The 14,132-nt window shown below is 35.1% G+C and overlaps 1 protein-coding gene across 1 annotated transcript in view; it reads left to right on the forward strand.

The window, feature by feature from the left end:
• DTL (denticleless E3 ubiquitin protein ligase homolog) overlaps positions 1–14,132 on the forward strand; it is a 61,272-nt gene that overhangs the window by 22,259 nt on the left and 24,881 nt on the right. Inside the window, exons 7-11 of the mRNA XM_032289161.1 lie at positions 1,727–1,839; positions 3,402–3,475; positions 5,754–5,857; positions 6,135–6,239; positions 9,344–9,456. Of these exons, the coding sequence (XP_032145052.1) occupies positions 1,727–1,839; positions 3,402–3,475; positions 5,754–5,857; positions 6,135–6,239; positions 9,344–9,456 (509 nt within the window). The remainder of the gene's footprint in view (positions 1–1,726; positions 1,840–3,401; positions 3,476–5,753; positions 5,858–6,134; positions 6,240–9,343; positions 9,457–14,132) is intronic.

Below are 14,132 nucleotides of genomic sequence, written 5' to 3' on the forward strand. Positions count from 1 at the left end.
TGTTCCAGTTCTCAAGATCTTAGTGATTGTTGCAAGTATTACACTCATGTATTTATCTGGTATTGTCTTTGAATTATAATGCCATTTACCACATTCTTGATGGATTTAAAAATACTGTTACACAGCCTCACTGGTAAATATCTTTTAATTAAATTTATTTAGGTTTTTAAGAATTTTTATTTTTATTTTTTTGAGATGGAGTCTCTGTCACCCAGGATGGAGTACAGCGACACAAACTCAGCTCACTGCAATCTCTCTTACCTGGGTTCAAGCAATTCCCATATCTCAGCCTCCTGAGTAACTGGGATTACAGGCACCCACCACCACACCTGGCTAATTTTTGTATTTTTTTTAGTAGAGACGGGGTTTCACCATGTTTGCCAGACTGGTCTTGAATTCCTGACGTCAAGTGATCTGCCCGCCTTGGCCTTCCAAAGTGCTGGGATTACAGGCGTGAGCCACCATTCCTGGCCTGATTTTAAAGTTAATTTGAAGTAAATAATAAGCTCATGGTTGTCTCATGATGCCATTAAGCATATAGTGGTGATTATTTCACTGTTCACTTTAATTTATTAAAAGTTTTTTTAGTATCTGCATTTTTAAAAATTGATAACATAGTTCTACGTATTTTGGGGGCATATGTGATATCTTGATACATACAGAACATGTAATGATCAAATCAGGGTGATTGGGATATCCAGCATTTATCTTTTCTTTGTGTTGGGGACATTACAATTCCTCTAGCTTTTTTTTTTTTTTTTTTTTGAGACGGAGTCTCAGTTGATTGCCCAGGCTGGAGTGCAGTGGCCGTGATCTCACCTCACTGCAACCTCTGCCTCCCGGGTTCAAGTGATTCTCTTACCTCAGCCTCTCAAGTAGCTGGAATTACAGGCGTGCACCACCACGCCCAGCTAATTTTTGTATTTTTAGTATAGACGGGGTTTTGCCATGTTGGCCAGGCTAGTCTGGAATTCCTTACCTCAGGCGATCTGCCCACCTGGGCCTCCCATTTTTCTAGCTATTTTGAAATATATAATAAATTATTTAGAAAAATTTTAATAAACCTTATTTTGTATAGCAGTTTTATGTTCACAGCAAAATTGAGCAGAAAGTACAGAGAGTTCCCATATAGCCCCTGCCCCACCCACAGACAGCCTACCCCACTGACATCCAACCTATGCCAGAGTGGTACTTTTGTTATAATCAGTGAACCTATTTCAACACAGGCTGTCACTCAGAGTTTATAATTAGTGTTATATTGACAAATGTGTAATGACATATGTCCACCATAGTAGTATCATACAAAATAGTTTCACTACCCTAGAAATCCTCTGTCCTCCACTTATTCATCACTACCTCCCTCTAAGCCCTGGCAACCACTGATCTAAGCCCAGTGCAACCAGTTACATTCCCTCCATGTCTTTTTATGGCTTTATCAAGCTCATTCTTTTTAGGACTGAATAATATTCCACTGTTTGAATGGACCACAGTTTATCCATTCACCTACTGAAGGACATCTTGGTTGTTTCCAAGTTTTGGCAATTATTAAAACTGTTATAAACATCTGTTCCTTTTTATGCATTATAGTCTCACAGGAAATGTAGTTCTGTTGGCTTTAATTTCACCAATTTGGTCAAAAATAACTTAATATTGAAGTTTTACATACACGTGTTACATTCAGTATGTAAGAATCCTGAAACCTAAATTTCCTTGGAATATCTTTCAGATGGGTTTTATAGGCAAGTAAATCAAATCAGTGGAGCTCACAATACCTCAGACAAGCAAACCCCTTCAAAACCCAAGAAGAAACAGAATTCAAAGGGACTTGCTCCTTCTGTGGTAAGATTTTACAGATGTATACATTTGTGGAGATCTTATCAGTAGGGTAGAATAAGTGGGAACTATTGATTAAGTGAATGAGAATCTTCATGATTCTCATTTGATATCAGTAGTTTATTGCTTATTCAGTGCCTACATTGTGGTTCTCAAATTCTAACTTTTAGTTCTTCTGAATTATGCCATTTACTTATATTATTGATGGAATTAAAAATATTATACAGTGGCCTCATTGATGAATATCTTTTATTTTACTTTAAACTTATTTTGGTTTTAAAGAATTAGATTGCATTAAACATAAGGTCATGTTGTCTCATGATGCCATTAAGTAGAAAGTGATGATTATCTCTGCTTACTTTTAATTAATTTATTAATTTTTAAGTAAAAAATTGATGACATGATTGTACATATTTTGACGGGGTACATGTACACAGCTTGATAAATCTGTACTGTGTATGATGATCGAATCAGGGTAATTGAGATAGCCATCACCTCAAATACTGTGTGCATCAGAGTTGCCTGAGGCACGTGTTAAAAATTCAGCTTACCAAGTCTCATCCCTAGAAATCTTTGTTTTCTCTCTCTACACATACACACCCCTATGGCATAGTGGAATTCGTAAGGAAAAGTAGGGGAGGAGTAGTTTGAAGAAGCATATTAAGGACTGTGATGCACTTTTCTATGGGGGAAGAATCTCTGTTGTTTTCATAATACAAACTACAGAAAGATAGGTTTTTTTGTTTATTTTTAAGCATTTAACAAAATATTATTAAATATACTGAGATCATGGGTAGAACATAGTACCACTCTATTAACTTGCAGTCAGAGCTCAATGCCTGTAGTATATCCTTTTACTTTAAAAAAAAAATTGCCCTTTTCTCCCTTTAATGTATTTTTTTTTTTTTTTAATATTTCTGGTGTATAGGATACAAGTTAATATTTTGGGGGAAGTATGACTGCTAAGACATTAAGACTTAAAACTATATGCCATGAACAGGACACAAGCATGAATGGAAACAGATAGTAGAGGCCATATTAAGTTAAAATGAGTAACATTTCAGACATTTAATCTTGTTAGGCAATAACAATTAGGAGGTAAGGCTCCATTGGGCATTTTTTTTTTCCAGAGCATGTAATAATCTATTATCCATAATTCTTTCGATACTCCTATGTGATAATCTAGGTAGACAGCAACATTTTAGAGATTAAACCGGCACAGGAAAGTTAAATAAGTTTTCTAAGGATGCACAGCATATTAGTAGGGCTGAGTCTAAGTAGATATAGTAGGCTCTGACAGGTAAAATCTTTTAGTCATCAGTTTGTTTTTTGAGTACAAGTTAAAGTATTAACACTGTATACTTTATATACTATATACTAAAATTTAATGATTCTTGCTAAAATTACCTCTTGATCAACATATATATCCATTTGAGATTATTAGAGAAGATTTCATCTAAGTTAGAGTCTGGGGAGAAAAGTCGTTTTTTAACACCTTGTTCTCTTGATGGTAAAGATTATGATAGCCAAGATAAAATTTTCTTCTTTTTCTTTTCTTGTGCTATCAGGATTTCCAGCAAAGTGTTACTGTGGTCCTCTTTCAAGATGAGAATACGTTAGTCTCAGCAGGAGCGGTGGATGGGTAAGAGTCTATTTCTTGGTTCTTCCGATGAGATATTTTTTATGAGCTGTGATAATAGGGAAGTCACACAGTCTCATTATAATTGAATGTGTCTGGTTTTAACTGTCAACATAGCAAGTACCCCAATGAGAAAAGGGACTACAGATCACATTGGAAAGTATCTAGTTGAAGGACTCTTGCTGAAATAATTAAATGAAAGCCTATATGTATCACGTTTAGCACATTGTCTAGCACAGAAGAGCAGTGGTAGCTACTGTTGCTATCTTTGAAAAGAAGCTGGATGGGTAGCTTGCTTGCTTGCCTTATGCAATATAACTTAGTCACTAATTCTTATTTTGAGGAGTAAAATTTCTATTACTTTGGGTTTTATCTTTTTCATATTAAGAATATCCTAAAGGAAGAAATCTGATTCTGGGGATGTAGCTGACATTTCTGGGAGTAGTCTAACTAGATTGATGATAGTAAGGTCTAATGACTTTCACATACCTATCATCCATGATTAGTCTGAATTCTTGACTTCCAAATAAGTCTGCTGGGTGATACTTGTTGGTTGCTTGCTTTGTAGAATGTAAATTATTTGCATATGGAGACTCTTTTTTTTTTTTTTTTTTTTTTTTTGTAAAGCTAAATTTTATTAAAAATAAGGTTTCTTTCTCATACACTTAACAGAAATTAGACTGTGCATTAAGTTCTGGAAATGATGAATTGTTTATATGTGATTATTCCAGCCAAATTGTGTATTACCCTAATGAAATATTCTTACATTTTAACATTTAAAACACAACAGTAATGATGACAGTTTCTTGAAATTATTCAAAGACTTTATCAATTTCCCTGAGAGCTTTCTCTAATCCTTTTACATTCAAGTCATTCTGTTTTTAAATTCCAGTCATATCATTAATTTTTTTTTTTTTTTTTTTTCCCCTTTATTTATTTTATTGCATTTTACATTTTGGGGTACATGTGAAGAACATGCAAAATTGTTGCATAGGAACACACGTGGCAGTGTGATTTGCTGCCTTCCTCCCCATCACCTACATCTGGCATTTCTCCCCTTGCTATCTCTCCCCAGCTTCCCACCCCCCACCCTCCCTCCCCTATTTCCCCCCAACTGACCCCAGTGTGTAGTGCTCCCCTCCCTGTGTCCATGTGTTCTCATTGTTCAACACCCGCCTATGAGTGAGAACATGCGGTGTTTGATCTTCTGCTCTTCTGTCAGTTTGCTGAGAATGATGGTTTCCAGGTTCATCCATGTCCCTACAAAGGACCCAAACTCATCGTTTCTGATGGCTGCATAATATTCCATGGTGTATATGTGCCACATTTTCCCTATCCAGTCTATCGTCGATGGGCATTTGGGTTGGTTCCAGGTCTTTGCTATTGTAAACAGTGCTGCAATGAACATTCGTGTACACGTGTCCTTATAGTAGAACGATTTGTAATCCTTTGGATATATACCCAGTAATGGGATTGCTGGGTCAAATGGAATTTCTATTTCTAGGTCCTTGAGGAATCGCCACACTGTGGAGACTCTTTTTAAGCTTCTTCCTATTATATCTCTCAAGGCATCCTTCCCTTAAAATTTTTAATTTAAAAGATGATGGCTTACAAAACTAGGATTTCCATTGTGTCCTCTGGACACCAAAACCATATGTGAACCTAATTCTCAGGCAGGAATGAAGGATTATCTAAAGGTTATTAGTTCTGCTTATGAATGACTGAAAGCTTGCTCTGTTTGTTTCCACGGATACTGTCATTTCATATCAGGTTTGTGTTTTCAAGTTGCCTTCGTACTAGAAGTAGAGGATTGAGACAATTAATAGATGAAATGAAAGAATACTTTATTTCACAGAACAATTTGTTTAGATTAATTAAGGAGTTATGTATGGAAATAAAACCACAGGGACAGAAATTGCTACTTAAGATACCAAAGGATATATGCAGAATATTAAAAGCTTAGGAAGTGTTTTTTCTAAAAACAATGGAACAGTTACTATCAGCATTCAACCTTCATCTTCCGTTTCCGTTCCCTTAGAGTAAACTCCAGTAACCCAACACTGGGTCAAGTCACATCTGTTTCCGTTCTGTCAGAATTATAAGCCTGATATTGGAGAAAACAGTATAAGATAATTTAATTCATTTCCCAATGAAGTATCCTCACTGTACCTAGTTAATGTGCCAGAGGAGTTAGATTAAAAGTCATTTCACATTGAGTGTAATTGAAGCTGTTGGAGATTGGAAGAAGGTCTACAAAATATTTATTTGCCTTGGTTTTTAGGATAATCAAAGTATGGGATTTACGTAAGAATTATACTGCTTATCGACAAGAACCCGTAGCATCCAAGTTTTTCCTGTACCCAGGTAGCAGCACTCGAAAACTTGGTAAGCCTTTATATAGGTCTTTTGGGGGAGATGAGTTTTTGTTTTTTAAAAAAAAAAAAAAAAAAGGCTAGTTTTCAGTAACATTGATTTGAAAAATTCTAATATATGAAGTTCAGAAGATAAAAACTCAGAATAATATTTTTGGTTTGTGTATATTTTGGGGACAAAGAATTTGGATGATTCTTCTTATGGAATGATCTGTTTTTGCCTCAACATTTTAACCCCAGATCTACTCACCATCATCAGGACATGCTAAACTTAAGTTTCCTTTTTCCAGGATATTCAAGCCTGGTTTTGGATTCCACTGGTTCCACTTTGTTTGCTAATTGCACAGATGATAACATCTACATGTTCAATATGACTGGCTTGAAGACTTCTCCAGGTAAGATGTTAGTCATTCAAATTCTCTTACCAGGAAACTAATATGGGCTTTTTTGGTAATGACAGTTTAATGGGTTTTCTTCTAAACTGAACTTTCTAAGCCATATGAGAATTTTGGCATCTTTGATTAGTTCCAGTGATATTTTCATAAATGTACCTTCCTTGTGATGATTTCACAAGTAAGCTGAATCATGCTTTACATGGTGACTTAATTTTATTTTAATAGAGGGTATCTCCTGAAATTATGCCCTTTGGCCTATATTTAGAATTCTCTCAATTTTTGATTTAATAAACTCTGAAGTAGAAAAAGTGCTTCTGCTCAGCTTTTGTCCTCTTTAGGGGCTGCTGGTTAAAATTGGGGGTGGCTGAATTTCTCAGACCCCAAAATAGTTTCAGCCTACCTCAGCCTTCTCCTTAATGTTAGAGGCCATTTTATCTCTTTGTTTTCCCCAGCCTCACCCTTTTTTTCCCCCAAGACTATAAAAATAGAATCTGATATTTAAAATTAATATATAAAGATAGTTTTAAAAAGAAAACCAGGTTTTTCAAGTATACTTTCCTCTTTTTTTTAATCCTTTCCCCTCCTTCTTCCAAATCGCCAGCCTCAGGCATGCTTTAAGAGAGTTATTTGGGTTATGTTCTTTTTAAGAACATTACCAATTTCTTAAGCAAGCAACATCTTAGTAGCCTGGTTATTCCTCATCTGTAGATCTTTCAAAAACACTTTGAATTCTATAACCAGTCTTCAGAGGAGTTACCCAGTTTCCACTACAGTGAGATGTGCTGATCAACAAGAAATCTCAAATACAGAACTTGTCATTTTAGCTGAGATTTTACAGAAGTTTCCAAAGATCACCCCAAGCAATCTTTTTAGGACTTTAGTATCTGCAATAGCATCATGGTCTGCATTTCTGCTGCTTTGCATTGGGTCTGGTTTTCTCTAAACAAGAGCAATAGCATTTAGAAAAGAAAAGAGGTATTTATTTTGCTATTTTCCTTAATGGAATCAGAGCTTGGAGAACTGCTGATTTAGTCGGTCAAATAAAGTAGACTTTTCAAAATCATTTCCTTGAAAGATAAAGCTTAATCCTGATTATATTATCAGGATGTGCAAGAGCTCTTTCTATATAATTTTTGCTATAGTGTGGCACTGAAAAGAGTCTTGAGTTTAGTGTCTTCTGTCAAACACTTTGCTAATAATTTAGTAAACCTTTTCTGTGCTTCTATTTAATTTCATTTGCTCAGATAGGTAGGTGGATGAATAGATGGATTAATTCTTTAAAAATTGAATGATGGCCGGTCATGGTGGCTCACACCTATAAACCCAGCACTTTAGGAGGCCGAGGCTGGCAGATTGCTTGAGCTCAGGAATTCAAGACCAGCCTCGGCAACATGTCGAAACCCCAGCTCAATAAAAAGATGCAAAAAGTTAGACAGATGTGTTGGAATGCACCTGAAGTCCCAGGTACTTGGAAGGCTGAGGTAGGAGGATCGCTTGAGCCTGGGAAATTTCAGGCTTCAGTGAGCCATGATCTTGCCACTGCACTCCAGCCTGGGTGGCAGAATAAGACCTGACAACCATGTGTGTGGGGGTGGGGGACAGGGGGTGTGTGTGTGTCAGGGGGGCAGTGTGTAACGTCTTGTAATTACTTGTTCTTTTCAAAACTTCTGAAAGGATCTTGGATTTGATACTTGATCTACCATACCTTGTATTCATGGTGTTATATTAAGCGATGTTCATGAGGATGACTCTGAAGTACTTTAAGAGCCCAGATGATCACGAAAGCAAGATTAAACTGAACTAATTAAAGCCAACATACGTTTTAGGAGAATTTTTAGCAAGGTTTAAACATTTACATTGTGCTTCATACCAGCCTTTCTTAGACCAGCAGAGGGCAATAAATACTTACAGGTGTTGTGGGAAATTGTGGCCAGAGATTTCCATTCATAGTTTAGAGTTGAGGAAGATTAAAAATTACAGTTTTAGAACAGTGTTCAGAATAAAGGAGTTTTTTGTTTTGCATTGATAATAGATGTATCCAAATTGATTCATATCCTGCCCCATTTTCACAGTAAAAATGTCTGATATCAGGAATATTTGCTCTGCCTGCATAGATTTTTCCTTAAAAGCTATAAATACAAAGTTCTTTTCTAGCTTTATTCTAGAAAATGGAAGAGATTCCTGTGATCACTTATGGAAACCTGTTAAGGTCCCTACTAAGACTTTTCTCTGTTTGTTAAAAGATGGAGTGTGATTGTTTTTTCCTGCCTAAAGATAGCCTTAAATTCTCCAATAATTGAGATTTTTCTCCTGTGTTTGCTCGTAGTGTTCTGATGACAGAAGCCTAGGGATTTGACCTTCTTAGGATAGAAGAACCTGTCAAGAACATATTATGCTAGATTTGGTTACTTGCCCTTTTGCCATTGACAGTAAGAAGGCTAAACCTAACCTAGTGCCTTATGTATGAACATAATTTACCCCACTAGCTACTTCCACCATTCAGCCTACTTAAAGTGCTAGATTAAAATGATTCCCACATCCCAGATAAGCTATTAGTAAGTTTTAACCAGAACTCAAATGATACTTTTCACTGATTTTTGTTTTCCTATTCATGGAACAAATGTTTGAGGATCTACTCTGTTCAAAGCACTGTTAAGTCTAGAGAGGAAAAAGTAAGATATGAAATTTATCCTCAAGAGGCTTGAAGTCTAAGGGGAGATTAGACGAATATATTATGCAGTGGAAAAAATCCTACCTTGGGCTGGAGAGAGAGGGTATTATAAAGGCATTTTACTGCAAGTTGGACATTGGCTGCATGCTTTTAAGGAATGTTTTTAATCACATTTTTTCCTCTTGTTACCGCCATTTTAATACCAAGTATTCAGACTGAGTTCATGAGATTGGATCTAACAATAAAGCCTCCTTTTAGGGTTTCATTTTTCTGCCAGTGTCCAGTTCCCTTTTATTTAATGAATAAAGCTAGACCATCTGCTTCAATAGGCAACATAGTGATAAAACTTGTTAGAATATATATATCCTGTCTATATCCACTTAACCACTGAAAATAACAAGAGCCAAGTAATTTGGTTTTTTTCCTCTGGCAGTGGCTATCTTCAATGGACACCAGAACTCTACCTTTTATGTAAAATCCAGCCTTAGTCCAGATGACCAGTTTTTAGTCAGTGGCTCAAGTGACGAAGCCGCTTACATATGGAAGGTAAGTTGCTAAACTTCCCCACAAATGTTAGGCTGAAGTATTCTTGCAAATATTTGTTCTGTCCAGTATGAGGTAAGTTTGATGTAACCGCATAAACTATACTATTCCTGCATCAGATAGTTAGTAAAGGTTGCTTCTTGGCTCTTAATATAGTTGAAACCTTACTCTGTTATAGAATGTATGAAACTTTCAGGGCCACAGCTTGTCAGAAATTGATAATTCATATTCCTCTGCTTCACAAATTATTAGGAAATTCAGACAGTAGTAAGAACCTTAGCTACTTTGTCCTGTATCCTGGAAAACATGCTGTACTGACTTTCTGCCCTCTGGTTTCATACTCTCATTCAGAATACAGTATTTTCATCCCTACGATCCTGTACTCAAGTCACCCATGGAGCCTTGTACAAAACAGAAACTCAGAAATATTTGTATGATTAATTCATTCTTTATTCTTTCCTTACAAGTGGCTGGTCTTCAGGCCACTAAAGTAGAAGTGGCTGCTTTATCAAATTTTTATATATTTAATAGCATTATTTAATAATCTTTTAACTTTTTTAATAACAGTAATTCTAAGGTGTCCACTATAAGCTAAAAAATTTAAAGCTGTCCATTTGAAGTCCAGCAGAGAAAATAAAAATAATTCACAACAGGTAGCACTTGCTTGTCACTGAGAAAATGTCTCTTGAAGGAATAATTATGGAAATGTTCTGGGAATTCAGAGAGCGATCATTAAGGCATTGTTTACCCATGACTCAGAATTAGTTATCTTCTAGATTTCCCTGTAAGTTCATAAATGTCTTTGACATTGCTGAATTGAATAATCAGAGTTCACATATTTTGGGTTTTAAAGTCATAATGTCTAAAACTTCGTAGATCTGTAGTTTTGATAGTATCAAATCCCTTCTCAAAAGAAAGTTATATCATTCTTTGTCCTGCCAAGCTCTAGAAAGTAATATTGCGATTTTGTTTTTAGGAAAGAGGTAAAACCTGTTCAGTATGAAGCATAATTCTTGAGCTTAATTTCTTCCAGTCCGGAGGGCAGTACAAAGTGATTTCTATATAACAGGAGTTGCAAAAATGCAACACTACTTTATTAAAATTTTAATGACAATATCCTAAATAGTCACAAGGTGGAGATATTGCTCTATCCAAGATGCTTCTATGTTGTGCTTCCCTTTATCTACAAGCAGGTTTCTTTTGTTATGTTTTTAAATGAAAATTTGCCTATATATACTTGAGACTCCGCAAGATGGAGTTTCCTCTTTATAATATTCTTCTTACTTGAGATTTTATGTTACATCGCTAGCATTAATGCTTCTGTCTTATATTTTACATTTTGAGTTTCAAATTTGGTCTTAATGCTTTTTATTTTGCTATCTTTATTTTTCCTTTCTTCTTTGTTCACTGTCTTACCTATGTTTCTTTCTCTACTTTGGCTCCCAACTTAACTAGAGGATTTTATTCCTACCACAGGTCTGTATCTTTTAAAGTTTGTTTCTTCTTGAAAAAAAAAATTCAAACATATCAAAAAGCATGTAAAGAATAATTCAAAAAACATGTATTGATTATTTTAAAATTATTCTTAATAAGGTTTTAAATTCTATATACATAATTATGTATACAATTATATATTGTGTGTGTGGTTTTCTTGATAGTTTTGAAATTATTCTTAATAAATTTTTAAATTTTATATATATACATAATTATGTGTACAATTATATATTATGTGTGTAAAGTTTTCTTGACAATTCTTAAAGTTCCTCTTCTCTAGCGCAAAGGCCTTTTTAAAATTTTGTTTCAGAAAATGAAGGTTGAGGGAATACTTCGTCCCTTTAAAGATATACACTAAATATAGTTGGCCATTGTTTTTAAGCCATTTTCAGACAACCAATCGGTAGCTACCAAATACATGGGTTACCCTTTTATATTTCCTAGGCTGGGTCACATGTAAGTGTTGAATGACGTGGTTCAGACGTGATGTTCTTCTGCCTGTCCACACATAACTCAGTGTACAGACTCTGATATTTGAGATCCTGGCAAGCTTGCACATCCTAAAATTGAATTTGCCTAGTGAGGTGGCTCAGTTTCTCTTTTCCATGATTAATAAAAGGAGGAGTGGTATTTTTAAGAGCAATTCCATTGAAGCTGAGTATCCAGACTGTTGGGTTGTCTTCTAACTCTCTTCTACATGTTCAAAAAGTCAGAATTCTCTAAAGTATTGGAATTCTTTCTATGTTAAAAAGCCAAAAGCCCATGGGCACAAGAAAACAAAATAGAAGGGGGTTTTGTATCTCAAGACAGAAGAGAATGGCCTTTTAATCCTCCCTACTGCCCAGCAAAGGGGAAATATTATATATTTGGTCTGGTACTGAAGCCCAAGACTTTTAAAAATATTTAATATTATACCTTTTCTTTTTAACCTACACATTGTCCCACCCCCACACCATCGCCTTTTCTCTGGTTTGTTTCTGATATAGCCACTGAATAGCATCAAAGTGGTTATAAATAAACTGATTTGGCATAGTCATTCTACCACTGACGGGCAAAACGTTAAGCCTGACACTTTAGGAAGTGTAAATGATCTCATGGCAGAAATAAAGATTAGACTTGGTTTCCAACTGGGCAGAGAAGAGATTTTGTGAGGAAAAGTGCTGATATTCTTTGTATGTTTAAGCATACAAAATAACTTTATGAGATCTGTAGATTAAAGCCATTTACTTCTAGAGATACCTTCATAGTTATAAGAGATGTAACTTTAGGATTTCTTGTGCCTTGAATTAAAGTCTTTATTTTATAAAATGGAATATGTAAGAGAGGACAGTCTTCTGTGTCTGAGCATCTCCAAAATGCATGTATATAAATGTATCTTAGACGTAATAGTCTCTTTCCTACTTAAAAGGGAAAGGAAGCCTTAAAAAAATGAGATTATATAATTATTGTGTTTTTATAATAATGGACAATAAATAAAAATTTATTTGAATAAAAATGATTTAAAAACCACATGAATCTCATTAGAAGAAATGAATCTTTCTTGAAATAGTCATACTATACCCTAGGATAGTCCTAAACTATCAAAGCATAAAAGTTCATGAAAACTTGTTAGACATTAGTTTCTCATTTTAACCCACAACACACCCTTCTCCCGACTTTCCTTTATTGAGATAGAATTCATATAACATAAAATTCACCATTTTTAAGTTTACAGTTGAGTAATTACTAGTGTAATCACGGTGTTGTACAGACATCACCACTAATTCCCAAATATCATCACACCAGGAAAAAAAACCTATGTCCTTTAACAGTCACTCTCCAATGCCCTCTTCCTTCCCAGCACCTGCTAAACTACATTTTGTCTCTGGATTTGCTATTCTAGACATTTTGTATAAGTGGAGTCGTACAAAATCAGCATTTTGTGCCTGATGTCTTTGCATAATATTGTCTAGGTTCATTCATGTTACAGCATGTGTCAGTACTTCATTTTTTTATGACTGAATAATATTCTGTTGTACAGATAGACCACATTTTGTTTATTCATTCATCAGTTGATGGACATTTGAGTTGCTTCCGCTTTTTGACATTATGAATAAAGCTGCTATGAACATTTGTATATAAGTTCTTCTTTAATACAGGTTTTTAACTCTCCTGGGGAGTGTAGGAACAAAATTCTATTCCTAAGAATAGAATTGCTGGGTCATATAATTGTTTAACTTTTTCAGGAACGTTTCCCCCACTTTTAATGCTATGTAAAGTGCCTGGCTTAGAATTTTATTTTCATTATTTATACCTTTTTATCATATTCTAAAATGTTTTCTTTTTTCTCTGAAACATGATAGATAAATGCAAAAAAATGTGCATATATTCTATTGGTGGCTATTTAGGGGGTTTTTTGAAACTTATTTTATCCTCTGTGTACACATTTAGGTTCTTCTAGGTATTATTATATAGAAACTGAGAAAGGACCAGCATCATGAAATTAAAAGCTAGAGGCAATAAGCAGGGTGAACCAATGGAAGAGAATAATGTGTTTCTACCAGGATGCTCAGTAGGACTTGAGGATTTCCTCTCCCTTTTAATTTGCTGCTACCAGACCTGTTTGGACTTTGAGTGAAGAGAAACTTAATAGACTGGGACTATCACAAATGGAGGAGGAAGGAAAATTTCTGTGACTGCTGGGATACTTACAGACAATCTTAAAACGTCTTTTCTAAAATATGTTACCTTGGGAAAGAATGAATTATCTCTGTGGCATTGTAGGAGTAGGCAGTAAGTGAGATTCCTGTAGACGTAGAAAAAGCTTCCTTCTGTTAAATTTTAATTAACTCAGCAAGACAAGTTAGACTCTGCTCTTTGTCTTCTTTTGCTTTTTGAATTATTGTATATGTACCATTTGAGCCAAGAGAGGAGTATTAATGATTGAGTTAACCTTACAAATCAGTGTGTCAAATCTCTTAACTATAATTTGGGGAACTTAATGAGTTTACTTAGTCATTCTCACAAATAATCATTCCAGAGTCACCTCCACGTTCTTCATACAAATGAGCCATGATTCAGAGCCTCAGGAAAATGAAAGGAGAATAACTTTTCTCAGCCTGATCCTTCTTGCTCTTTTGAAATACACATGCTAATAATAGTTATGTGAGTTTGTACTCCTTATTTTGCTGATTAATTCCCATGGC

This window comes from Sapajus apella, unplaced genomic scaffold (assembly GCF_009761245.1).
Source record: "Sapajus apella isolate SASKATOON/1434 unplaced genomic scaffold, GSC_monkey_1.0 scaffold22, whole genome shotgun sequence".
Lineage (NCBI taxonomy): Eukaryota > Metazoa > Chordata > Mammalia > Primates > Cebidae > Sapajus > Sapajus apella.